General features: G+C 50.2%; 1 protein-coding gene across 4 annotated transcripts in view; it reads right to left on the reverse strand.

Annotated features, from left to right (window-relative positions):
• The window catches only part of PAX5 (paired box 5), a 199,635-nt gene extending 174,257 nt beyond the window's left edge, over positions 1–25,378 (reverse strand). For 3 of the 4 annotated variants that reach the window (XM_032164173.2, XM_032164172.2, XM_032164170.2), the window contains exons 1-3: positions 24,928–25,378; positions 11,601–11,766; positions 5,962–6,159 (exon numbers count right to left, since the gene is read on the reverse strand). In XM_032164173.2, coding sequence (XP_032020064.1) covers positions 5,962–6,159; positions 11,601–11,766; positions 24,928–24,973 — 410 coding nt within the window. In that variant the 5' untranslated portion in view covers positions 24,974–25,378. Of the gene's footprint in view, positions 1–5,961; positions 6,160–11,600; positions 11,767–17,481; positions 18,580–24,927 lie in introns of those variants that run through there. The other variant, XM_032164171.2, reaches the window with a different exon arrangement.
• Positions 25,379–27,584: the final 2,206 nt, after the last annotated feature.

The raw sequence follows: 27,584 nt of genomic DNA on the forward strand, positions 1-27,584 counted from the left end.
CATAAATATAGTTACAAATAAATATATGGCAAAAAAGTCACTGTAGTTCAGCTTAAAATCCTTACTTTTCACATCATTGTCTGACTATTAAATTTGTATGTAAACAAAGCAAAGAAAATTATGTTTTCCTCATTTTCTTTTAAAATAGTTACAAATATCACTGGGAAAGCATTATCAATTGTTATAAATCATTAAGAGGCAGCAGTAGCACAGTGTACAAGCTCTGGAACTAGACCACTAGAGTTCGAATCCCATCCCTCTTACAATTTACCAGCTACATGACCTTGGGTAAATTACTTAACCTCTCTATGCCTCAGTCTGTTCATCTGCAAATGGGACTAAGAATCATTCCTATCTCATAGGATTACTATTAGGATTAAATTAATTAATTACTTAAAACAGTGGCTGCTACATACTAGGTGCCCTTTAAATGTAAGATGTTATTTTCAGTGGTGTCTTTGTAAAGATTAATGACTAGCTTCCGTCTTAAAATGTTCATATTTTTCACATTTGCTTTAAAAAACACAAGGTGAGGGCGGTGGGGGAGTGAAGATGCTCAATGGATGCAAAAAAATAGAAAGAATGAAAAAGACCTAGTATTTGATAGCACAACGAGGAGACTATAGTTAGTAATAATTTAACTGTACGTTTAAAAATAACCAAAAGAGTGTAATTGGGTTGTTTGTAACACAAAGAATAAATGTTTGAGGGGATGCATACCCCATTTTTCACGGTGGGTTATTACTCATTGCATACCTGTACAAAAATATCTCATGTACTCATAAATATATATATATACCTACTATGCACCCATAAAAATTAAAAATAATAATAATAATAAAGCACAAGTGGTCCCCTTGGAAGCTGGGGAGGGGAAGGTAGCCACTCTCACACTCCGTTTTAAGAATGCATCAGGGTTGTCCTTTATAACGGGAGATCTCAGAGTTACAGGGAAGCCTCTGAAGACGCTCCCAGGGGTGAGAGATTTTGCTCATCTGCCTTTAGCATCACCAAGTAAAAACAAAGAGCATCAGCTTACACTGAGTAGAAACTGTAGTGGGGAGAACAAGACTGTAATTGAATCATAGCAACTCTAAACAAATTTAAAATTTTTAAAATGACAGGCTGTCAAGACTCATCCAATAAGAGCACACTCAGGACATTTTCTAAGCCAGGGACAGTTGGGCTGAGTTGGCAGTCACACCAAACTGCCCATCCTTTACCTGCTGAGCATGAGCAGGACCTTGGCTGCCGTACTGCAGAGCACACTAGACGTTCCAACAGAGAAAAGAGCTCAGCATCAAACGCTTCCTATGAATGAGGAAGCTAAAACCCAAGATGCTCAAATGACTTGCCCAGAATTGCATAGCCAGTCAGCCCAGACTCCCAGCTCCCATGCCCCAGCACTTTACTTTAAGCCACATTCAAAGGAAGCACGGTCCCTCTGCTAAATACTTCCTATGTGAGGCATAAAGGCTATTTGGATTTCAAACCCACTTAGAATTTGAGGTTTAAAACTCTGAGGGACTTTGTGGCATTTAAGGATCCCATGGAAACATCACTCTTCCTTCTTTGAAAGGCTAGGCTTCTCACCATCATCCCACGCCCCCCGCCCCACCACCAGTCCTCACAAAATTACAGTGAAAGAGAAAATCATGGTGCCTTGAAAAAGGAAACAGGAAGATAAGGCTGAAGAAACACCCATATCTATGGCACTGATCAAACTGCCATCAGTGCAGTAAGAAGCTTGGGCCATCAGCTATGCCGAGAATTCAAAACCTAGGGGTCCAACTGTGTCAAGCAACGGGCCCCACAGGTGGCACCCAGGCCTGTGATTGTTGTGGAGAAGAAAGAGGACACAGATAGAAGTCGATGTGAGTGGATCGCTTGAGTCCAGGAGTTCGAGACCACCCTGGGCAACATGACAAAACCCTATCTCTACAAAAAATGCAAAAAATTAGCCAGGCATGGTGGTGACACCTGTAGTTCTAGCTACTTGGGAAGCTGAGGTGGGAAGATCACCCGAGCCTGGGAGATCAAGGCTGCAGTGAACCATGATTATGCCTCTGCACTCCAGCCTAGGCGACAGAGTGAGACCCTGTCTCAAAAAAACAAAAAAATAAAGAAAGAGGAAATGGATAAACAATCTCAGAAGGCCTGCTACCAAAATTAGAATTAAGAGCAGAACTAACAAGACATCTTCCCCAGGGCCACCTCCAGCCCGGGACAAGTTTTGTTTAGCCTGCACAGTATATTTGTTTTTATTTGAATTCGTTGCTAGTATTTTTAAGTTGGGAGATTTCTCATAAATATCTGATTTCTAGCTTCTCTTGAAAAATCAGAACACCCAACAATACTGGCCCCACGTTCTCACACGACCCAACCAGTTGGTACTAAATAGAGCTGCCCCTCTAAGCTGGGAGTGCCACTTGTAGTCCCCACCCCTTGGCCACGGTGCTGGAATAGAAGAAGGAAGACCCCATTCAACCCACCGTCTAGGTCAGCTTTGGGATGGCCACCTCCAATGGACACTCAGACTGGATTCCAGCGATCCCTGCAGGTTGTGCAGCCTCCCAGCACATGTTTGTCCATAAGAAGTCAAATGAACAAGGTGATCTGTGTCCCAGGAAATCCCCCCACAAGCCTAACAGAACTAGTTCAGTGATGCTTACCCCCTTGTCAGTCATGGTTTCCTAGGTTGGTCCCCTGGAAGATAACAGGAAGGCACATACTCCTAGGGGTGAACCGTGGAGATGCCCCTGTGGCTATGAGAATAGCCACAAATCTAGCCATCACTCCCTCCCCAGCTGTTTGAAATCAGAAAGAGTGAAAAGTTGCCTCCAAGGGAGGCAAGGACTGGGAGAGCTGTGGACCCTCTTACACAGTGTCATTTGCAAGGCAGGCATTTAGAAGCTGCATTCATCTGAATGCAGTGGGAGCTTTGCCTTCATCTGAAAAATAAAACCGTATGCTGGGATGGCTCTGGCTTTGGGGGTTTAGGGGTGGGAAAGGCAACCGCATGAGATTGTCCTGCACTTAGTGAACCGTCACTGAGGAGAGCAGGAAGGAGCCAGAGAATACGCCCAAAAAGGAGCCCCCAGCGAGGAGCACTGGAGAAGGCTAAGGATGAGAGAGGGCAGGCAGCCAGGCAGCAGAACGGGCAGCCTGCGAGGATCTGAAATGGAGAAGAAAATACTTGTCCTCCCTCTTGTCTCTCGTCTCACAGATCCTCAGTTCTGTCACTCACAGAGTCCTACAGGGGAGTGGTGGAAAGAAACTAGCCCTCCTGTCACCATTGGGAAACCTGGGTTCTACCCCCATGTCTATCTCCAAGTCACTGTTCCTCTGCACTCTCCTTCTTGGCCTCTGTTGCTACACCTGCCACAGAATAGAGTCAAGCCTTAAGGACTATAGGAGACCACAGACATGAAAGCACCTTAGAGGCACGGCCTGCCTGGCCATGGCTTTGGACTGGACACTCAGGACGCCCCTGAGGCTAGCCATGGCCCTACAGCCAGCAGTTAGAACCTCCCCACAGCACAGGTCCAGGCAGAAAGCACCAGAGGGTCCGTGATCTCTCTTGAGCACACATCCCATGCCCCTTCACAGCCTTTGCCACATCTGTAACCACTGCTCTATTTGCCTCATACATTTCTTTCACATCACTTCATTTTTGACTCAAATAAATTTATTTTATAAGGCAATCGTAGTTCCCTACTGTAAGTGGGTAGGTGGGAGTGTTGAGGGGGAGTTCACAAAGTTCACAAACTCACTGGTTTGGAGCGTTACTTATATTTTTCTAAAATACATTAAAATAAATGTATTAAAAAACAATGTGCCTCCTTGCATCTTTGCATTATACAGGATGTAAACCGATGCTCTGTAAATAAGTTATGCTCATCCTGCAAGGCATTTTTAATTGAAATTAGTTGCCTGTGTTAAAAAAATGTATAGATTAAGCTAGGTACGATGGCTCACACCTGTAATTCCAGCACTTTGGGAGGCTGAGGTAGGAGGATTGCTTAAGCCCAGGAGTCCGATACCAGCCTGGGCAACATAGGGAGACCCCATCTCTACATAAAAAAATTTAATTTAAATATAGAGATTTCACATACAGAAATATCCATGCATACATCTACACAAGCCCCAGTGTCTGCCTTCTCTTGAAGAATGCAAAAAATCTGGCAAACACCGGACCCATGTTCCTGGCAGCATTCGGCTGGAGCTAAGAAGCACTGCCCCTTTAATAGGACTTGTGCTGCCTAGCTGGCCTGGGACCCAACCTCTCCCCATCGTCTTATGCCTGGCCTGCTTCCCTCATTACCTTACTGCCTGGCCCCATGTAAGGCATTAGATTTTGTGACCCCCACGGACTACCTAAGGTTATCTTGCAAACCGCTGATTATATGTGTACTCTACGTTGGGAAACCTGTGGGTCCCCAAAGCCTGACCAGGGGTTTGGCTGATGTTCCTCTGCAGAACAGGCCAGCTGCCTGTCATGTTGTTTTGTGTCATGGAAATCCTGCAAAGAGCCAGAAGTAAGGGGCTCATAAAACACATCGGAGCCTCTTATAATGCAGAAAAAGAACAGGAGTTATCCCCTCCTCCCCAAAACCTACCATCATCATTGCTACCTCCTCAGCAATTTTGTCCAGGTGCATCAGGTTTCTAAGTGCATGTCAGAACCCCGCCCTGGATAAAGAGCTCCTCTAGAACAGACCAAGAAACTGTGTGCCTGATTCTCCTCTATCTCCCCTGTACCGTGCATGATGTCAGGGCCTCTGTTAAGGTTTGCCAAGAGAAGAAAAACAGGCTAACCATTTACAAAATAGCAGGACTCAAAATGTGAACACATGCACTCCCACGGCTATCTGTGCACTTGAATAATCACAGAAGGATCCACTATCAGGACAAAAGGCTCTCATTCTAGTCTGACCGACCACCGCTTTCTGCCAGGAGTGAGGGTCCCCTATGCCCACACAAGCTCTGCACTGATGATGGTAGGGTGTGATTTGGAGAAATGGAAACTGTCCAAGTTTTCAGGCTGCTGCCTTCTCTTTTCTTTGCAGAGTTTAGGGAACCATCATTTCTGTTCATCTCTGAACATCATCCCTGCCTCTGTGGGTTTAAATGGAGTTGAAATTGCATCATCTACAACAGGGAACTTGCTTCCATACATTTATTTTTAAAGCTCTGAGAGCGCCCTTCCATGTGTCTTGGATCAGACTGGAAAGGAAAGGGAGCTGTGTGGCTGCCAGGAAGATCCTGTGCATGACTCCCACGGTGCTTCTCTGGTTCTTTCTCTCCATGTGTGAGTTGGAGACAGGGCAACTCCATTGCTCCAGAGCCTCCTGGACAACAGCCCTGGAGTTGAAGATGCACATCAGAACCACTGGGGTTCTGGGTTCTCAGAGAGAGGAAGAGCTTTGTCAAGGTCCCACTTCGAGTTTGTGGCAGAGCTGGAACAAGGAGCCAAGTCTCCCAACTCCAAGTCAGGGTTATGTTCCTCTCACTCACTGGCTCAAGCTCTGCCCAAACTGGAGGAAGGATTTTCTTCCTGGGAACCTTTGAGATGGGTCAGTGCTAAGACCTTGAGCCTAGATTTGCAGGGACAGCAACATTTGTGAAGGCCTAGTCAGGACAATTCATTGCGAAGTGTTCCACACATATAGGTGGGTGGTGAAGGGAGGGATGGAAATAACTCTGGGCTCAGAAGAAACTCGAGCAGCCAGGGTGTTGGCATACTCCCCTCTCCCTGGGCCTAGGACTCCTACCTGCTTTGGAAAGAAGAGAAGGGTAACAGAGATCGAGTGGGCCCCATTAGCATCCCTCCTGTTCAGTAACCCCTAAGGGGCCTTGGTGAAAAGAGAGACCAGATCTTCAGGAAAGGCACATGCAGAGCCTCCAGGATGCCCTGCCATCCCCCCAAATCCCCAACCCCCACAGGCACGAGCCCCTCACCTGTTGATGGAACTGACGCTAGGCACGGTGTCATTGTCACACACTCGCTCTGCCAGCAGCCGGTCCCTGATCTCCCAGGCAAACATGGTGGGATTTTGGCGTTTATACTCAGCGATTTTTTCCACCACTTTGGGTGTGGCGACCTTTGGTTTGGATCCTCCAATTACCCCAGGCTTGATGCTTCCTGTCTCATAATACCTAGGACCCAAAGAGAAAGAAGCTTAGCCATGAGGAACCAGTAAAGTGGATATTGGCAACAAAATAACTTGCTACTCTGTCCAAGAAACGTCCGGATCTGCACGTTCCAATACAGTAGCCACCAGCCAGATGCGGCTTTTGATCATTTGAAATATGGCTAGTCTGAATCAAAATGTGCTGTAAATATAAATACACACCGAATTTTTAAAACTTAGTGCCAAAAAAAGTAAAATATCTCAATAATTTTGATATTAGTTATATGTTGAAATAACCATTTTTATATATTGAGTCAAATAAAATATATAATTAAAATATAGTACCTGTTTTTTTTTAACTTTTCTTAATGTGCTGCTAGAAAATTTTAATTTGCATACACAGCTCTCATAGTATTTCTTTTTTTTTTTTTGAGATGGAGTTTCGTTCTTGTTGCCCAGGCTGGAATGCAATGGCGTGATCTTGGCTCACCGCAACCTCTGCCTCCTGGGTTCAAGCGATTCTCCTGCCTCAGCCTCCCGAGTAGCTGGGATTACAGGCATGTGCCACCATGCCCAGCTAATTTTGTATTTTTAGTAGAGATGGGGTTTTGCCATGTTAGTCAGGCTGGTCTCGAACTCCCGACCTCAGGCGATCCGCCCGCCTCAGCCTCCCAAAGTGCTGGAATTACAGGCGTGAGCCACCACGCCCGGCCAGTCTCTCATTTTATTTATATTGGACAGCACTGGCTAAGCATTAACAAAATTCTTTCACATTTATCTACCATTTTATAGTTTACAGAAAACTTTCGAGTCAGTTTTCCCATTGTATCTCCAACAGTCCTAAAGCACATAAATTGCTTCAAATTAATGAACGAGTGAATGAACAAATAAATGAATAGGTCCTGATCTATAGGTATAAAGCAGAGATTCATCAAGGTTAAACAGTTTTCCTAGGGTCACACAAGGTCAAATGGGCAAGCTAGGGCTGTGGCCCACCCAGCCTCTTGAACTACAATTTCCCCAATAAGGTAGCTTACACTTTTGATTTGCCAGCTCCCCAAGCCCTAGCACAATCTCCAGCATTGTATGAAACTGTCCCCTGAAATGCAACTTATTTTTCCATAAGAGAAAAATAATAATCCTGGTGTAAAATTAAAAGGAATGTTGAATTGCAGAATTATCTGAAAATATCTGTTGTAAGTCAAAACTCAAGCAATCGGAAAAACCAACCACAAGTCACAGCAACTCTTCCAGGGACCTCCCCTGAGGTAAATGGCTGTTTCTAAGGGCATTTCCATGCTATCGGCATTTGCTCATAAAGGAAAATAGGATGTCAGGGTTTTACAGTAAAATCGAGACCAAGAAGAAGAGTGTCATGAAAGATCATTTCAGGGGGGAACAAATTGACATAATTTCTTTTCTGAATCTGAGACATCACCAGATGTCTCTCTCAATATTTACAGAAGAATTCTTGATTTCCTTTTCCAAGGAAATTATCTTGCAGTTGAATCTTTTTTAAAAAACCAAAAAGACATTTTTTAAATGACTGGTAATTTTTAAACCTAACAAGAGTTGATGATAGGCAAGGGAACGAGGTGATTCTGAGATGGGTAGAAAATGTTACCCAAGATGACTGGTCACATTTACAGAGATGCTGAAATTCTCAGCCTGGGTAAGTTTGGGTAAGGCCAAGTTAGTGAATATCCTGAAAGAGATGAAATAATTTAGAAGTAGTGATGTGAAAGTGAAATGTCTATTTTTCATTGAAAAGAGTGAGTCATTTACAAATTTTGACCATAAGGTAAAAACTCAACCTATCTTCCCTCTTTCTAAAAAATTGCTTTCAGCAATTTTTCTGTAATTGCCAAAAAATTATTACTCACAAACAACTTTTTAACAATATCCAAAAAAACCCAGATGTCTAGAAAAGCACCCTAAGTCAAGGCACACAGCAATCTCTGCAGCCTCCAATTGTCCTATCAATTTTAAAATGTAAAGTCAATTTTTACTATAATACAACTCATTATAATTCAGCCACAGCACCCTAAAGTTTACAGAGCTCTTCCTCGAATTATCTTGATCCTCACATTAACCCTGCAAGGCCATAGGGATTTATAGAAGGAAAAATAAATGATCAGAAGACTAAGTGACTTGCCTAACTCCCTTCTGTAGTTAGGGACAGCCCCAGCTTTCAAACCTGACTCTAAATTCAGTGCTCTTCCCGCTACAGCAAGCTGCTGCTTTGCTTATAAAATTTTAAATAATAATAAGAACAATGATCCCTTGCAATTGCAGAGAACTTTACTATTTACCAGGCCAGGCATTTTCACATGCATTTTTCATTCATTCACTCGCTCAATCAACAGTCACCGAGTGTCTGTTAGGACAGGCAGAATCTCAGGGAAGGGGTTACAGACATTTAGACAACCCTGTCCTGGATACTCAAAATATGTTAGTTGAATGGGACTGCAACACTCACATAGTAACTCTGAGAGGGTGGCAGGCTGAAGGTCCGCCCCCTAGCCCGGCCCCCACTAACATGGCTGGTGGGCGGCAGCACGCAGGGCTACCTGCCCATCCCACCTGAGAAGTGCCAACTGTGGAAGACTGCGGCCTTGACATGAGAGATCTCTGTCGTCCTTTTGACTGACACATGGGCCAGGCACTTAGAAGGCAACCCTGACACTCCCAAAACCCCAACTCGAAACTGTGTCAAATGAGGATTCAGATTTAATAACTATCCTTTCATCTCAGCAAAACAGCCGTGCAGCCCCTTGGCCCACAGACAAAAGACAAACGGCAGCCACCAACACACAACGTCCTTTGGTGCAAAGAGCATTAGTTTAGCAGTCAAGAGGTGTAGGTGGCTCTGATGCTAACTCTCTGTGTGATCTTGGCCAACTCACTTAGCCTCTCTAGGCCTCAATTTTCCCATTTATACAACAGGGGAAGAATGTTTTCCCTGCTTACTTTGTGGGGCTGTTTTGAAGACAGAAATACAGACGGTTGAGAATAAGCTTTGCAAAACATAAAATACAGAGCACGTGCGGAGGATTAAAATCCCTAGTGTTTCTTATTACTGTGTAACATACTACTCAATTCCAATGACCTGAACCTCCCAACCAGGCTCCAGTGAAAAAAGACAGCAGCCAGGCCCTGGGTGGATTTAACTTGGCCTCAGATGCCACCGAGCTGTGCCTCTCAAGCCCCTCCGAAGCCTTGAGCTCTGTAGACTGAATGCCCACACTCCTGGCAGACCGCCCACCTTCCTGAGATGACAGGGGTCCCGGTGTGCCCCAGGGACTTTGCCTGCCTTGCCACACACTCTGAAAACCATAGCCACCACACATCGCACTCTCCCTACAATCTGTCACCTCTCGTGTGCCCATCAAATTCTTCGGTGACCGAAAAAAAAAAATCTGTGGATTGGACGGCCCCAGTTCAGAAATTCCCAGTTACACTGTTTTAGGGCTGAACTTGTTTCTTAAAAGGCAGTTCTAATTAGAGTGACATTTTGTCCACTGTGGTTCTTAGTTATGAAAATAATGAGCTATGAAATTCCAATTTATTGTTGACAACTTAAACGGCCAGGCACCGGAGCGGCGCGTAACTTCCGAGTGCCACTCTACCTAGTGACAAATCTATTCCGGCTGCAGGAGGCTGCCGGCTGGGCTTGGAAGCGTCCCTGTCCCCCTCAATCTCCATGGGAGATTTGGAGGCTCCAGAGCACCATAACACGAGGACCACATGTTTGGATATCCCCTCTGAAAAAGGCTCAGTATCTTGCCCTGAGATTTCAAACAGCGAGCAAAATGTCGGCTCAGCAAAGATGTCTCAGCAAAAACAAAGGAAGGGCCTTCTTTCTCTCTCCCTCTCTCTCGGTACAATGAAGAGCCTCCACAAAAAGATATCTAGGAGCCTTTTGGTTCTAGAAGTCTGATGCTGAGACAGTCTAAAATATTGTGCTCTCTCTCTCTTTCTCCTGTCTTGTCATTTATCTATCTCTTTCTATTTCTCTGCCTTTTAAAAATCACTCTCTTTTCTCTTTGTCTTCTTTTTCTCTTTTTCTTTTCTCTATCTCTCTGTCGACTTTTCTTCTCTCGCTCCCATCGCCTGCCTAAAACATCCACCTAACAAGAAAACTGTGCTAATGTCCTGCAATCGCCCCCTGTCTCTGGGGTTCATTTGCTTTCTGAGTGCTAAACAGGAGTGAAGCCCACAGCCCCCACAGGTCAGGTAACCTGCACTGGGCTGGAGGATGTGGAATGAACCATGGGATCAAGGTCGCCAAAGGAGCTGCCAGATCCCTGGTCCTAAAACTTCTTCCCTTGGCCTCAAGCAAGCAGCCTCCCCAAGGTTGTTAGAAGCTGTTGCTCCTTCCATCTGAGAGAATTTCTTGAATTCCAGCAGATGAAAGGGAAGGAGCCAGCAGAAAGTCACAATGTCACTGACATACTTCAAAATATTTACTTCCTATTCAGGCGTCTGTGCTCAAACCATAATGCAAGCTACAGGACAAAGGTTGTTTTCTGACCCGGGGAAAGAAATAGTGAGAAAGCACTGAACAGCTAAACCCAAGAAAGCTCCCGCCTGCCAGGCAGACCTAAAACAAGATCACATGCCCAGAAACAAACCTGTGGCTTTGTTTTGGGGCTATGGTGAGACCCAGATGGTCTAGGGGTCCTTCAGGCATCATCGCAACCCAGGTACTGCCTGGCTAGATAAACCTGTGTCAGTCCCTCTCTAGGTTTGTTTTCTCATCTTAAAACGTGCTTCATTGGATCATGCAGAGGCTACTGAGAAAATAAACGGGAATGCTAAAAGGCTGCACGGCCCTGTGGGAGAAGCCTCATTGTTAGTGTTTTGTTCGCAGCAAATCGCCAGGTCAAGTGGCAACTTTCAAATGTCATATATGAAAGTTGGTGTTTGGGTTTTTTTTTTCCTCCCCTCTAATTTAATATATACTTTGGATGCTTGTCACTGCGATGGAAATAAAAACACAGAGAAGGAAAATACTGCAGCCCAACATAACAAGGTTGATAATAACTCAAAACTGAAAATAACAGCTGACTTTTAAAAGTGGAATATGCTTTCAAAAACATTAAAATGAAACATTGAACTCTGGTTATGTGATATTAAGTCCTACGCGGGGACCCAGGCTCACCTAGGATATATAAGGGAAATTCCCAAGATCGTCTTACTCTTGAGTTCTTTAGAACAATTCACCAGGCTTTCAGAAAACATGTCATCCCTCCTGACTAAGTCACCCTATTCCACATGTCACTAGAGACAGGGGTTTCCCAGGGCTACTTGGAATTGGGGCTTTGCAAACTTTAAAGTGCTCTGCGTGTGAAACAAAATGCCACCATGATTCTTGCTATGATACTGTCATGTTGGACAGCTGCTGGGTCATGTTTTAGGTCTTTATTTGAAAGATCAAGGGAAGCCAGGAGCTCCTGCCTTTACCTGCCAAGAATTTTGCTGACACAACCATGGCTGACCCGAAGCTGCCTGGAGATGTCGCAGGGCCTGACACCTTGATGAGCAAGTTCCACTATCCTCTGGCGGACTACATCCGGGAGTGGCCGTCCATTCACAAAAACCCCCCCAAGCTGATTCACTCCTCCATGTCCTGAAACAGATCAGAAACAAAAGGAAAGGGAAAGGGTGGTTAGAACCAGTCACATAGGAGAAGCACCGCTGTGAGGACGCCGAGCTCCTCTGATCACAAATGGCCGGCAGGCTGGATGTCTTGCGCCTGGAGTCCAATCGTGCAAACTACACGAAGTCCCCAGATTGCCTTTTAAAATTAATCTTAGCCTTTGTCCATCTGCAGCCAGTCTGTTGAGCTATTGACAGCAAACATCCCCATACTATTATTAGCATTTTCCCCGTAATTTTTCTAAACAATGAAATGTGTGAAGATCTCAATGTAAACCAAATGGGCACAACTTATTATGTGATGCTGAGGTCTAAGGAAGATCCTGGGGAGAAAATGTGCTTTAAAATACCTCACATTTAAAGAGGGAAAAAATAAAACTTGTTTCCTTTTAACAAATGTCTTTAAAAGTGAAAAGAACAACTCCAATAAACGTGTATCTCAGGGAAATTTTTTTTTAAATCAGCAATCTATTCAAGGGCTAAGGAATTTTTAAAAAATTTAACAGCATCTGCAGAGTACTGAGAAAAAAAACCAACCATTGCCTTGTTTAAAACCCTCCCTTTAAGAAGGTAAGGCTGACATGCAGACTTGACCACTGTACCTTCTCAAAGCACACAAAAGAAATGGGTCATAGCATCTTCTACACACAGCACATTCCACTCCACTGCACGGGGATTTGTTATAAAGGAGTTTCCTTGGAATTTTTACGATGTTTTGCAGTTGACAAATAGCTTTATTTTGGTCCAGGGAAAATAAAGAAACCTACAAAAGCCTCTGGGTCCCAGGTTTTACAAGGATCCTGGGATAGATTTTAAGTCAAAGGAGCCCGACACCATTCTCTTACATCAAGATCCATCTGGAAGGACACAAGGACCCAAGTAAATGAAGAGCCAAACCAGTAAACACAGAGTGATCCAATGCAGCAACATCATTGACCTTATAGCTGTTAATTAGTCACTCACTGACGTTGCTGAAGACTGGAGCCCAAAGCCAAGTCAAAGCGTTTATTGATGCTGCTGGCAGCTCAGAGGCAAAGGAAGGGGAAACTCCTCCTGAACCAAGACTGGACTAGGACTGGACGGTACAAGGGAAAGACCTCAAAGGTCTCACACATACATACACTCCAACTCTAAAACATGAAATAGCCACCTCATCTCAGCTATTTCTCCCCAGTACTAAACTACTACCAAGGTTCATGAACCACACCTGAAATAAAGGGAGCAAAAACCCCCGTAATATAACATATTTCCTGAAAACTGTCCAAGCAATCCACTCAAGTTTCCCATGAATATTTCCCAAAAATGTCCAGGCTCAGGCTTATTTCAAGGAAAAACACAATTTTATAGATAACTGAGGTACTTAGTTCCAGTTCTAAGCAGGATTTCTGATTTTCAAAATGATCTTTATTCAGTTTTGATTATTCTAAAAGACATAAGAAAAAGGAAAACCATTCCAAATAGGATTTTGCAGTTAGAAACATAATTGCATAGTTTTTCTAAAACAGAAAGACTGCAGTCACCCTGGCCAAGAGCCTTCAGAAGGCTTTGTTCTGGGGCTGGGAACACCTATTTAAAAAGGTTGTACAGATCTTTCAAGAGCAGGCTGGATTTAAGTAAAAGAAAATAAATTCAAAATTGGTATAAGCTCATCTGGGAACACAAAGGGCAGGCAAAGGAAGCTTAAACACCCAGCACACTTTTGATGTGACCTGGGAGTCCAGGTATTATGGTCCATCAGCAATAGCCTGTTCTCTATGTCACTGACAATTGAGACTTTCTGCCCAAAACACAGTGGCAACCTTCAGAGGACTTAAATTCCAAAAGCAGTCATGCAGGACATTTATGAGCACCGGGGGCTGTTTTGTATCATGGGAAAAACCCTAAAGGTCTCCTAGAGCCGGGTCTCTCAAGGTGAGGGCAGGTCCCCAAACCCTCTACCCTTGACCACATAGGGTGAGTTAGTAATGCTCTTCCACAGTCTCATCTATAGGTCCACAGCTGACAATAGACTTGGGATGACCTGGGAGCCTCTTACCTTCCTCAACTTCCTTGAAAGGTCCCCAAGACCCCTTGGCCTTCTCCACCATCACAACCCTACTCAATGGAGCTTTTAGGGGGTAGTGGTGAGAAGGGTTACAACTATGGTGTGAGGAAGGCCACTTACTCTGGAATTGGTAAGAAGTGAAGTCCAAAGTCTGAATGAGGCGAGGCAGGACAGGGAAAGAAAAGAGGAAAAAAGAGTTGTGTTAAGAGAAGTGTAAAGAGTGGGAACTGAATGAGACAGACAACCAGGAGAGAGAGAGCCTGGAAAGGAAGCAGCAGGTTAGACAGGCAGAGGAGAGGGAAAAGGAATGGAGAAGCTAGAATAGGCCAAGAAAAGAAAGATGAAGGTGGCACACAACGGGAGGCAACAAGAAGAGAAAATGGAGGAAGCCCAGGAAGGGGCTTCTGGAGGACAGGGGACTTCTCTAGACAGAGGACCTTTGTTTTCTGGGGTCCCAGCTCTGGCCCTGCATCTTCTTGGAGAACCCAAGTCCCAGCCTGTACTTCCTATGGACTCCAATTAGGTGAGGACTCATCCCGTGAAAGGGGGACTGACACAGAGACAGAGGCAAAGAAATCAGGTGAGACCAGGAAACAGACCCACAGATACAAGAAAAAGACAGACCACAGGACAGGGCAGACTGGGCAGTGTTTGGAGGGGAGTGAGGAGAGAAAGACTGAATTGCAGAGGCCCCTGAGGCCTTTGTGGCTCTGGTGTGGAAAGGGCTGGCCTCCACAGATGCTCCTCAGGCCCTGATAAGGTCATACTACCCACCACAGGCCCTCCCAATACCCCCAAAGACCATGGCTGAGCATAGGATTTTGGGGAAAGGGTCTTTGCTGACTCAGCCACAGGTTGAGCGGCAGGACCCCCACGGGATCATTAAAATTTTTCCTAGATGCACCAGAAAGAATGAAGGGGTACACAGACAGGCAAACAGGGGCACGGGGAAAAGGCAGGGAAGAAGTCTCCCTAATGGTACTGATACATGTGGAGAGTCAGGCAGTAGGCATATATATGGTTAGACTAGACAAAGAGAGAGTTTTGCAAATGTGTATACCCACTGCCCTCTCTCTGGAATCTGAGTCCCTCCCTCTCCCCTTCTGTGAACCCTCTGAAGCCTCATTTTTATGCCTTTTTCAGATGGTCAGGGAGACCCAAGAACCAGCTCCAGCTGTGCCAGTGTGAACTTCTTGAGTCAGTCCTTTTGTCTCTCTGACCTCAATATCATATTCTGTAAAATGGGTGAAGCTGAAGGTTTAGGCCACCCTCAGGTAGGACCCTGGCTATGAGTGTTTTATAACTGGTAAAGATACCTAGGGAAACCGCTCAGGAAGAGAGCAGGAGGTTATTGTGCTGATGAAAATGACGAGCCTGGAATAGTGGGTGGGGACTCCTCCAAACTCAGAAGTCCATTTCCTGGAAGTCCCTGCCCCTCTCCAGAGAAGCTATCCGACTCTGAAGCAGTGGTGGGGGGAAGCAGTGGTGGGGGATGGAGGCAGGGAGAGGTAACAGAAAGAAGAAACTGACGGGCCCGGGAGGAAGGTGAGGAGGTGGGACTTGATCTGAGCCTCTACTACCTCAGCCACCTTCCGGGATCTACTGTGCCTCCCACTCCCCATTGCTAGCAAGTTGGGGCCCCAGAGCAGGCCTACATTGTGCAAGAAAACAGCTTTGGGCCTCAGAACCAAGAGTGCTTCCAGAGAAGCCAAGGTCTTGCACCAGCTCTGGCAGCTAGGCTGGCTGGCGCCCAGCCCCCACTGTGCTGCCAGGGAGATTGAAAATGGGAGGGAGCACTTCCCACGGAGGGGGCAGATTGAAGGCCGGACAAGGAGGCGCAGACATTAGTGGCTGGCTAACCTGCACCTGAAAGCAGCTGCCTTCTCCACACTGATGCTCAGCCGAGAGACCACCAGGTCTGATGCTATCTCCCCAAGGGCTAGGGCACAACCTCTGGGCCACGGAGCGCTGGGCAGAAGGACACAGTGAGGGCCTGTGGATTTCCACCGGTGAGGAGAGAAGCGCAGGGGCTGGTGCTCCCCATCTGTCCCCACAGTTCCTCCTTGGCTGAGCCAAGGGCTTGCTCACCTCTCAGAGCATTGCCCCAACTGGTTTGTTTTGGGCTTACATTGCGAGATCAGAGCCTCCCCAGAGCCAGGCTGGAGTCCGAGGCGGAAAATGCTGTGGAGGGCACTGGGGTCACCACAGACTGGAAACCGGTTGGGCGCAGGCCCCAAACCTTGAGGAATCATTTGGGCTGGGACCAGAACAGGTGGCTCCTCTGCACAGAGCTCCCCGCCGCTTTGGTGGATTACTTCAGACTCAGAAAATTGACACAAAGAGAAACTGACCTGCCCGCAGCCAGCCCTGGCTGCCTACACAAGCTTTCGCCTGCTTGCCAGGCCACTCAGCACTCCGTGGCAGACAGGACATGCTCGCCCCGGGAAGCTCGCCTTCTCTCCAGCCGGGTCTCTGCTGCCTTTGTTAAATAGGGGACCTGCGGCTAGGAAAGCTGGATCCCAGGCTGTTGGGTTGGTGGGGAGCGGGGTGGGGGGACCAGGCATGGGGATGGCTCCTAGCCCGGGAGCAACTCCCTGACCTGCAGCCCGCAGAGACCCCGAGCGGCACCCAAGCCGAGGCTGCCAAAGCCTGGCACCTTCCTCCAGCCTGGCTCTGCAGCAAACAGAAAGGAAACGCGATTCGTTCCACTTGGAATTTCCTTGAAATCTCCGAATCTAATCCGGCGTTAACTCACCGTGAGAGGAGCGCTCATCTCACAGGAGGCTGTGCTAATGGGTGAATTGGCAGGATCCCTGCGGGCCAGGCAGCCAGGCCGGCCTTGCCCTCGCCCGAAATGACCCTTCCCGTCTCCTACACACGCTGCTTTCAGAGGCGGGGGTGCCTGCGTGGTGACTAATTGGCTTCCTCTTTCTTTCTTTTTCCTTTCTTATCCTCTTTTTTTAAAGGGGAGAAGCCGTGAGAAAAGGCGTCCTGCAGAGAAGGACCCAGTGGGGTCTTTAAGGGTCTCTATATGAACTGGCCGGCTCCTAAGCAGAAGCTGAACTCAGAAACCGCCACTTCGTTGATTTTTCAAAGCCCCCTCCTCAACTCCACGACGCCTTTGGAGCCCTAGCCCCGGTGTCCTCGCTTAGCTCTCAACCTCTTTCTCCACACATACAGACACGGGTCAGGGCCCCACTTTCCCTCCAAGCGCCAGTCTGGATCAGCCCCATGGCTGAAAAAGGCGCCATCGGAGTAGGGGTGTGGGGCGCTGTCTGAGACTCAGACTGACCTCTCCCTACAACTTACTGCCCTCCAACTGGCCTGGCCCGGAGCCCTCTACGGGTCCAAGCCAGGGTTCTCCGAAAGAGCTGAAATGTCGCCGCCGGAGCCTTGAAAGGCTGCAGCTAGCTGCCCACGCTACGCGTTGCCGGAGGCGGGATTCCCGGACCAGGTGCTCCAGCCCCGGCGGCCAAGCGCGTTGTTTCAGGTCCCCTGCCTGGGATCCCTGCACTTTGCAAAGTTCGCTGCGCGACTGCAGAGGTCCGAGATCCTTCCGGCCTTAGTACCTGACCCACGGTTCGGCACCCCCAACCCGGTCCCGGCGGGAGAGTGAGAGAAGCGAGCTCGCCGCCTACTTACTATGCATGGATGCAAACGGGTCGTGCTTACAGTGTATTTCCATCGGGGCGCTCCAGACTGCAGGCCGGCCCACGCCGCCGCCTCCCGGCGCCAAGGGGCTGCCCAGGGCGGATAGGGAGCCGCGCCACCAGGCCAGGCACTGTGCGAGCTGGGCTCAGAAAACCCTGCTGGAGCTTCGGGGTCTCTCTCAGAGCCTCCCTGCTGGAGACCGCCCGGAGCTGCGCGGAGAGGCGGGAAATGGTGCTAGCGCAGCTCGGCTAGGAGCAGGTGCCCAACTCCGGCTGGCTTCCCTCCCTGGCTGGCTCAAGCGGCAGCTCCGGGCCCAGCCCGGGATAGCTGCGGCCAAGGCACCCGCGGCTTCGGGGGCATAGCGTAGGGGCCCGCCTCCGGGACAGCCTGCAGCCCCGGGCCCCAGGTAGGAGCAGCTTTGAGGAGGCCACCGGAACACTCGGCCCTTGACTTCACTCAGGGGGCAGCGAGACCCGGGGGCTGCCAGGCTGGTTCCGCGGCCTCGATGCCTCTGAGGTCCCTCCTCGACCCCTCGGTCTCCTCCAAATCCTTTCTTTCTCTGCTTCTCTGAGTCTCTGGGGCTCGGACCTGCCCCCTCAGCCTCTCTCCAACTGGCTCTCCGACGTCTCGGACGAAGTTGCAAAGAACTTCCTCTCCGGCAGCGCGGGGTCCTGGCGGGTTTGAAGATGCTTCCGCCCCTGACGCTGGGGCCGCGACTCCGGAGTGCCCGGGAGCGTGCAGCCCTCCAACACTGCGACCCGCTGCCTTCAAAGTTCCCGCGGCCCCCGCTGCTCGCCCATCGCCGGGACCAGGAACGGGGACACCAGCGACGGACTCTTCCTCGCCGGGGTGTCTACCTCGTGCCAACCAACTCTTCGAGCCCCGCCGCCCTCCCTCGTGGGTCTGGTTCCACTGTCTTTCCGCTGCCTCTTCCGGGACGGCCGCCGTGCCTGCCCCAGGCGTGGAGTGAGGAACAGAGGAGAGAGCAGAGGGTCCCTGCCACCAAGGCCGCCGGGGCTGCCGGGGCTCAGATGGAGCTGCAGCCGGCTCTGACTGCCTGCGTTGCCGCCGCCGCCGCCGTCGCTAGCCCTCCGCCTGCTCGGCGCGCACAGTGCGCCACCGCGCCGCCCCGGAGCCGCTTTCAGGACCCGCTGCGTGTGGACAGCGCCGCCCGGGGCTCAGCTCCCTCCGGGCGGGGGCGGGGCGGGGGCTAACCTGCCAATCACGCTCCACCAAGCCAATCAGAGTGGCGTCAGCCGGCCCTGGCCCGAAACACCGCCCCATTGGCTAAGCAGCCCACAGGCTCCGCCTGATTAGCGGATACCTGGGCAATGGGAGAGAATGGGGGGCGGGGCCCAGGCGGCGGCGCCACGTTCATTGACAAACGCGCTGGACTAAGGCCTAGTGGATCGCGGCTGTGGGGAGGGGGAAAGGGGCCCACGCAGTGCCTGGAGAGTCCCGCTGCGGGTCCCACGCGGGCTGGACCTCCCCACCGCGACGTTGGGATCCTGGGACGCTCTTAAGGCTTGAGAGCAGCCGAGTGAAGGGTGAGAATGGGGGAAGTCTCCAGAAAAAAACAGAAAACAAAAAATGTATGTTGGAGGAAGACAAGGAGCGCAGTAGAGATCCTGCACCATCAGGCTCGTGATGGGATCGGAGTGTGTGCATCGGATTGTGTGCATATCTGCCAGTTCTGACCTCACTTTCCTCATCTGTAAAATGGGCAGAGTGGAGTTAACTGGATTTTACTGAAGGCTCCTTCCACGGAAATATTTCCTAATTTTATCAAGTACCTACTAAACCACCACTGGCTCCTCCTCGTGCACCCTCCTCCCTCACTCCACCTGCAGGGCCCTCAATGCTGCATTAACCAAAGGCAGAGACGTTGGGGGAAGGGGGAGAATATCTCACACTCCTTTAAAGTTAGTAACTGGGGCGCACCACGGCGCACCTGGGTGGAGAGGCTAAGGCTTTGGGCCAAGTTGCCCAAGCGGAGTGGCTGGCCCTCTTTCCTGCCTCAGTTCAGGAACTGCCAGACGCTTTGGGAGCTGTGTTGCGCTTCTGTCCACCGGAGTAATTCCGCATCCGGCTCAAGGCTTCTTGAGAGCCGAATGAGCCGAGTCGCGTCCATGGCTAATAAGGGTCTCTGAAGCGGGCGGGTGGGCGGGAGCATTCTATCTGCAAGGGTCAAGCAAAGCGGCCAGGCGCGCTGCAATGCGGCAGCTTCCAGCTGACGGGAAAACCCGACCTTCCCTCTACAGGGGAAGTTCCTGTCCCTGTGTAGACAAAATGGATGGATTTATGGCAGAACTCTCTTGCTACAGAAGGGATCTTTGACTAGCCAGTCAGTTTCTTTGTGGGTTTTAAGGCTCCGAGACAACAATCAAAGAAACTGGACCTTGAAAAGGAAGCGTGTGACAGTCATTCTTCACCCAGAAAGCTATAGTTCTGTGAGCCATCTGGGCCCTGGCACAAGAAAGACGCTGAGGATTCCCTTGCTCCAGCAACTCATGGGAGTGGTCCGAAGACTCACTTTCTATTTCATGAGTGATGATCCGCTAATATTAAACATAAATCCACCAAAACAAGGGCTTTGAGATGCCTGCTCCAGCACTGGGCTTGTAAGGAAGACAGAGTACAGGCTGATCATGGGAGGATTCCTGGGTTAACCTCTTGTTTTATTCTCTGCCTCGGTTTCCCTTCCTCTGCCTTCTCTCTACTCATGCTCTACTCAAACTCCTACACTGGGGTCGACCCTTGGGCCCACCTTCTGTCCCTGTTCCACACCCAGCTATCCCTGACCAGTAGACAAGTTTCCGGCGCTGACACCCGTCCCCAACCCCCACCAGCGCACAGCTGCGGAAAACGGCCCCAGGCGGGCCTCTGGGGACCCAGGAGGCTGCAGTGCGCGCCGGGGTGGAGTGGCGGCGTTATCTCTTCTTTGTCTGGAACCCGCCTGTCCGGATCTTCCCCTTTCACCCCCGGCCTTGGAGCAGGAAGATCGCAACAGCAGAGAGGGACCGGGATGGAATAGAGTTCCCGCACTGGCTTCACCCGATGGCGCCCAGTGGGTCGGAAATGACCAGAATTCAGATCCTCGGCCCAGACTCAACATGGCGGCTTGCACACCTACTGGAGAGGCGGGAGTGAGGGACGCCCTGAGGGATGGAGCCAGTGACACCCCCACCCCCAGACCCTCTTGCTGAGCTCAGGCCTACAAACCCAGGTTCTCTAGAATCTTAAAGCTAAAAGGGCCTCGAAGCTATGCTTTCTCCATTTCACGGGTGCAGAAGCCGAGGCCCAGAGGCAGGATACGACTTGTCCAAAGTCACACAGCAAGTCTGGGGTAGAAGAAAGGCTGCGGGCTGGAAACCTTTCTCAAAAGCGCCTCTCCAGAGCCGCTGTCGGGATGGTGGGGGAGGGGCGATGCTGCCAAATCGAAGAACTCGGCTGGAATATGCCCTCACACGCAGGTTTTCCTTCGGATACCCGTGAGGCTTGTATAGAATCCCCGGGGCACGGTCCGAGCAGGAGTAGCGCCGATCCCCCGTTTCACACAGTAGGTGTTCGGCTGCGGGACAGTGTTCTGCTGCGTGGCACACACAGGACTCGTCTTACCTGTGCACCCAGAGCAGCCCCTTCCCGCAACTCGCGGCGTTCTTGGGGGAAGGAGTTTCCCTCTGGATGGGGGTGATTCATCACCGCCCGAGCGGGCGGCCTCTGGGAAGTTCCAACCCCAAAAGGCGCGACCTGATACCGTGGCCACCTAGCCCAGCCTTACAGGTCACCAAACGACAGCCCAGAGAGGTTACGTGACTAGCTCGAGGCTGCACAGCAAGTCCATGCTGGAGCCAGGCTACTGCGCCTCAGTCCTGTCTCTGAACGCCCAGGAGCCGCAGCCTGGGTCCAGGAGAGCGAGACTAGCAGGGGCTGGTCTCACTGCGGCTCTCAACGCAGTCGGGCCTCGCTGTGATCTACAGTGATGCGCTTTCTTTCTCCCAGTAACAGGGCTTTGGGCCGGGCACTGTGCTAGGCGCTGGGGGCAGGAGACCGCGAAAGGAAACTGTCCAGGAAGAAACTCCATTTATGTGAACCAAATTGCCTCTGAAAGTTTTAGTACTGAAAGACAGCCCATTGAGAATAATGTTTGAGAAGCCAGAGACCTCGCTTCACTGGGGACACACCCCCTCCCGGCTTCCCCTTCCACGCCTCCCAGCGCACTGCATTACTGCGGCTTCAGGAGGTGGGGGCTGCTACAGTGCTCTATTAGCCTGACATCGACTCCCTCAACCCAAGTCCAGCCCATTTCCCTGTTCTTGCTTCTGACAAAGTGAGGCCCAATAGGGCACAGACTGGTTGCTCAGTTCTGGAAAGATCAGGGATGCTGCCAGCATGGCTGTCTCAACCCATTGAGTTCTCTCTAAACTTCATTTTTAAAAAATAAAAATAAAAAGTATCAGAGAGAAAGAAATTGACCTGAAATTATACAGCAAGTCGAGGCACAGCAGATTCCTGCATGATTCCTGCCCCTAGATCAGGAGTCTGCTCTACTTGACCCGTCTCTGTTTTCAGGAGTTCTTGAAGAGGATGGAGAAACAATGAGAATTTAACCAGGTTTTTCAAGAATCGTGTAAAACCGCCTTAGTCGGGGTGTGTTATCATTACCAGCATGTCCTGCAGGCCAGGGGCGCTGGGACTATTCTCTCTCCCAAAGACTTGAGACAGGCAGCCCCTTCTAAAGCCTCTGCTTCCCGGTTTGTTTAATACAGAGAACAAACCCTGAGATGTGACTTCTTAGGCTCTGTGAGATGAAGCTTCATGGATAGGGGTTTATTAATATCTATCACTCCATCCCAGGCTCATTCCAGAACTGTGAGACTGGATGCCAATGCCCAGTGGGAAAGTATTCAACCCATCCAAGTCTGCCTGGATCTAAGGACTCAAGGGCTCCCATGGCAAGGAGAGACTACTACTTGCCCAAGTAGTAGTTTTTCTCCAAGGGGGTCCATGGAGAGAGGGGGGGAATCTGTCTCTTCTTCCAGCAGGAACAGGAGGTCTAAGGGCAGAGAGGTCACCTTCCATTCCTATTCCCTCCATTACGCATGCTTTATGATCGCCTACAAGTCCCTGCCCCTCTCTGAACCTCTGTGTTTCCTTTCCCTACAGCAAGGAAGACATTAGAGGAGAAGGTCCTTAAGTGGCTCCCTGCTTAGTGTTGACCTGATCTTATCTTGGGCTTAGAGCCAGAATGACACACTCCCTCCCCACTGAGCAGACAGGGAAACTGAGGTTGGGGTAAGAAATGGAATATAGTTCTGAAGGAAGAAAAAGGAAGTCTATCGGCCCATGAAATACCTAGAAGTTGGGAGAAGGAAGAAGCTCTCATAGGAACCAGACGTGGACACCCCTTTGAGCACCAGCTTGGACAGCTTCTCAGCTTCCCTCTCTTCTCCAGCCTTGACCCAGGCTGGAGTGGACAAATGCAAGTGCAGTCTCACTTGAACTGTCACCCTTTTCCAGGCAGGCAGCTCTTCCCCAACCCATCAGTGAGGAGGGGGCGTGGCTCTCTAGATTTTAAGCCCTGGCCAGCCTAGGGCTCCCCTATTTCATCCCACCCCAAGCCCCACCCAGTACAGCTGTGCAGAGGAATGAACTGCTTTATTGATTAAATGATTATTCAGGCGATTGAACTAATGAAAGAGCCCATCGACCGCCATGAATTACATTCTTCTAGACAGCTTGTCAGGAGAGCCAGCCCGAGGACTGCACAGAACCTCTCCACGACACTCATACATCCCCGCCTCATTCCCCACACATACACATCGCCCACTTCCAGGCTCAGGTCTCTCTGAAAGTCCATCTGCTGAGAAGCCCACTGCCAGGGAGAAGAGCCTTCTGAGAATTGAGGATGGAGAAGAGGAGTTTCCAGGTACCTTTTCCTGAGCCCTTATCCTGGGAACACTCTTCTGCCTCAGATCTCTGCCCTCACTTCTCTTCAGCCACAATTTTGGAAACACAGTTATGCCCCAGGAGTTGTCCTGGGCTTGGCGTCTGAGTTTATCCTTTTTGCTCTTAGGCTTGTATTTGAGGCTGGAGTAGAGATGGGGGTTCTCAGAGGGCACAGAGATGGGGGAAGAGGGCTTCTTGCCAGGGCCAGGAGAGTGTGTGGGAGTTACACAGTGGCCTATTGAGTGAAAGAGGCCCCCCATACCTGATTCATGCCTCAGGGCAGATGGAGGCCTACTGTCCCTGCTATCTCCTCTCAGACATAAACACATCCTGCTACCTACTTCTCAGGCCTGTGGGAGGCACATGGAGACCTAAGCCAGGGAGGCCTGTGTGCATACAGGCACTAGAGCTGAAAGCCCAGACTAGGCACATGCATCCACCCACTGTGCTCTCCTCCACTGGAGCGGCACCCACAGGATAAAACCTGAGGATACAGTGTGTGTGTGTGTGTGTGTGTGTGTGTGTGTGTGTGTACACACAAATATACACGCCAGTGTCAGAGGCTTGTCTAGGTGAAAGTGAATATAGGCTGGGGGTCCCTAGAAATGTCACAACTAACCCTACAGGTGTCCGCTCTCATCTGCAAGGTTGCGCCTGCCACAGGAGACCTGTTTGTACAAATGGTAGCCTCAACAGTGCCCACTGCACACCAAGAGACTACATGCCCTGAACTCACACCTTCATTCCTGGTCCTATCTCCCAACAGAATGGAAACTGGGCCTTACAATGCACATGCTAAACACCACGGATCTCCATAGGCCCCAGACCCATGTCTAGGAGTTTGCCTAGAGACACAATGTGAACATTGGCATGTATGCATTGGACAGCTGTTGACATCCAAAAATGGAAAGGTCAGTGTAGCCACCTCTTTCTCACTTCCAAAATCACTTGGGCTATAACAGGTGAATGCAGACCCTTAAAATAGTGGATGTACACTCAGATATTTCCCAATTACATAAATAGCACTCATAGTAGACACACATTTTGGATACCCAAAATAATATACACACAAATACTAACTTATAAACACACACAAATACCTCATGAGTATAAAGATACACACACACACACACAGAGGCAAACAAACTTTTGGACACAAACTCATATATTTTTATATCTTTTAAAAATACATATACTGTAATGCACACACTGAGTCCCTTATATAAACACACAGGCCCTAACTTGCAGACCCCCAGAAGGACACCAGCATGAACATTCAGAAACAGAAAAACACAAACTCACAGATCCTTGGACTGATGCAGAAGTGTGTGAACAGATAGGTGAAAAAACGTAACAAACACGCCCCAGTTAGACAGTCTCTACGAAAATGCGGCGCACCCCCTCCTCCTCCAGGGTCACCCTGCGTAGGGACCAGGGCCTGGCTGTGTCCCGGAGTTTGCACGTCTGGAGCCCGTATCGCGGTCCTACCTGTCCTGCTGGTCCGAGGAGTAGGATAATTTTTCTCTAAATCCATTTTGATTTTTCAGGACTTGATGGAATGGACAGGGAAAAAAGTTTCCACTTTTTTGTGCCTTTTTTTTTCTTTCTTTTTTTTTTTTTTTTTTTTTTTTTTGGTGCCAGGGGCCGCTCACAGGTCGGAATAATTCAAGCCTTCCGCTCCCCCGCCGAGCTGGGGTAGCTGATCACTGAGCTGAAACTAAACGTTTTAGGTGGAAAAAAAGCGTCCGAAGCCACCGTGAAATGATTAAGGAACTAAAGAGCTTCTCGCCATGTGAGATCATGTCCTGTTCTCGCCAACATCACAAGATGTCCCCAGACACGCCGCGCCCCCAGCGCGCCGCCCCGCACTGCCGGCCCGGAGCGAGGAAAGGGTAGGCGCTGCGCGGCCGGGCCTGCTCAGCGCGCCAGACGTGGCGGACCTGGCCGGGCCGGAGTAGAGCGGGAAGCCGGGAGAGCAGCAGTGCTGCTGCCGCGCCGCCCCAGACTTTTATAGGGGTTGGGGGGGAGGGAAGGAAGGCTTCAGACTGCGCCGGGCGCTAGCCAGCGCACCTACGGGAAGGGGCAGACCGAAGCCGAGCCCGGGAGCCCGGGCCTCGCAGCCGCACCCTCTGTTAAGCCCTGCGCTTGGGGGTCGCGGTCCTCTGCGCTGTGCGCGGGGCCTGTGACATCTCCATGTGCAAACCCCGCTGCTTAGACGGGCACAGGCCGGGTTTTTGTTTTTAAAGTAATTAACTGCTCGGCCAAGCAGGTGCTTTTGAAAGGGATTGCAAAGGCTGGCAGTGTTACCAGGCACAGAGTGGACGTTCCGGTTTACTCTGATTCACCCCTAGGGCGGCGCCCGACCCCAAAGTACCCGGCCATCCAACCCCCACCCCAATTTACTGGGGCCCTGACTATTGCTGGGCCCCTGACCCTAGGGCAGTGCCAGATCCCTAAAGCCCCCAGGTCCCATCCAGTCTCCTAGTCCCAGAACCCCTCCCCACATCAAGTTCCATTCTGGCCCAGAGCATGGAGGTTAAGCTGTGAAATACTGGAGATGAAATCTGGGCTTCCGCTTTGGAGCACCCGGGCAGAGCGGAACATCTCAGTAGTTCCTGGAGATTGGCGGGAGTTCCAGACACCTTACCCCGGCCCATAAATGGAATCGCATTGCCCTCGAGCCCTGAGACGTTGTGGAGTCCCAGAGTCCCAGGACTTGATTCCAGATAGGAAATCAGATCCAGAGAGACCGAGCCGAGGTGTGGCATGTCCAGCCCTCTCTCTTCGGCCCAGGCTCACGCCTCCCCTCCCTGTTCCCTTCCCCAGCCTCGAGTTAGTTCAGCTGCTGGGCCTGGCCCCTGGAAGCCTGTGGGGCCCTGCAGCGGGGTGGTCGCAGGGGAAAGGTTCTCCAGGGCGGGGGAGCGCTCTGTAGGAGGACTCCTGGCCCGCCGGACAATGGCAGTTTTGGAGAGTGACTCGTCCTCAGCAAGAGTGTTGTTTGTTTTTTGGAGGGGGTGGTCACGAGGCTGGGTCGCAACCTACGGGGAAGAGCCTAGAGCTCAAGGAAAGGGGGGCCCTGGGCGGCAACTGGACATCACATATCCACTGAGCAGATTTCGCCACAATCGGAAATGTGGCTGTGGATTCCCGGGCGGCCCCCCCACCAAGTGGTCTGCGCAGTTCCCCAGCGCCGCCTCCTCCCTGCAGCCTGCGGGCCCGTGTCCCTACCCCGCGATTTGATTTTTGGCCATCTCCGAGCGCTCGACTCATTCCCTCCGCAGCCCAGCCCCTGCCCAGGCTTCCCGCCCTCCCGCCTCGCCCGCGCGGAGAGGCAGCGCCTGGGAGGAGCGGCCTGCCCGCGCCTGGAGATCAAAAGCCCTCCCGGAATTGACATTTCACCCCGGGCTGGGGGCGGGGGGGGTGTTGGTGTTTTGTTGTTGTTGTTGTTTCCTTTTAGAGGGTTTGTTTTGTTTTTGTTTGTCTCCTGTGAGTTTTCATTTATCCACGGGATTTTCTTTTGTTTCGGGTGTTTTGCGTGTTGTTTTTTCGTGGGATTGATTTTAGCTGGTTTTGCTCTGTAAGTCCCGGTCTTTGGGGTGAGTTTTGATTTTGTGTGATTTTGTACTTTGTCCTTGTAGGCTGTCTTTTTGTGTGTCGTTTGTAAGGCTTTTCCTTCTCCGCGGTGTTTAGATGTGTTTTGATTTGGTGTGAGTGGGTGTCGTCTGTGTGTGTGTTGCCTTGGGGAATTTCTTGTTGTGTGTGTTTTGTTTCTCTCGATTTGGATTTTATTTTTTTGAGCTGTACGTTTTGATGGGGGCTGGGGTTATGTTTTCATGTGTTGGCTTTAGTTTTTGTGTTTGTGAGATGCTTTGGTGAGAGTTTGCATGTGTATTTTGGCTTTTGTGGGGCTTTGGGATTAGGGAGGGGACATCAGCCACTACTCCGTTCCTGCCCGCACCCATGAAGGGCAGAGGATTAGGCCAAGCATCACGAATCGTAGGTTCGCCGTGCTGCGCCGCTTCGCGCTCTGGACGCTCGACACCAGCGGGAAACAAATGTGGTTCCCGAGGGGGCGCCCGCCGGTCGTCAAAACCTCGCGGGCCCGGAGGCGCCGGTGCTGGGTCAGAATCACAGAGCCCCCCTCG

This window comes from Hylobates moloch, unplaced genomic scaffold (assembly GCF_009828535.3).
Source record: "Hylobates moloch isolate HMO894 unplaced genomic scaffold, HMol_V3 SCAFFOLD_10, whole genome shotgun sequence".
Taxonomy (NCBI): domain Eukaryota; kingdom Metazoa; phylum Chordata; class Mammalia; order Primates; family Hylobatidae; genus Hylobates; species Hylobates moloch.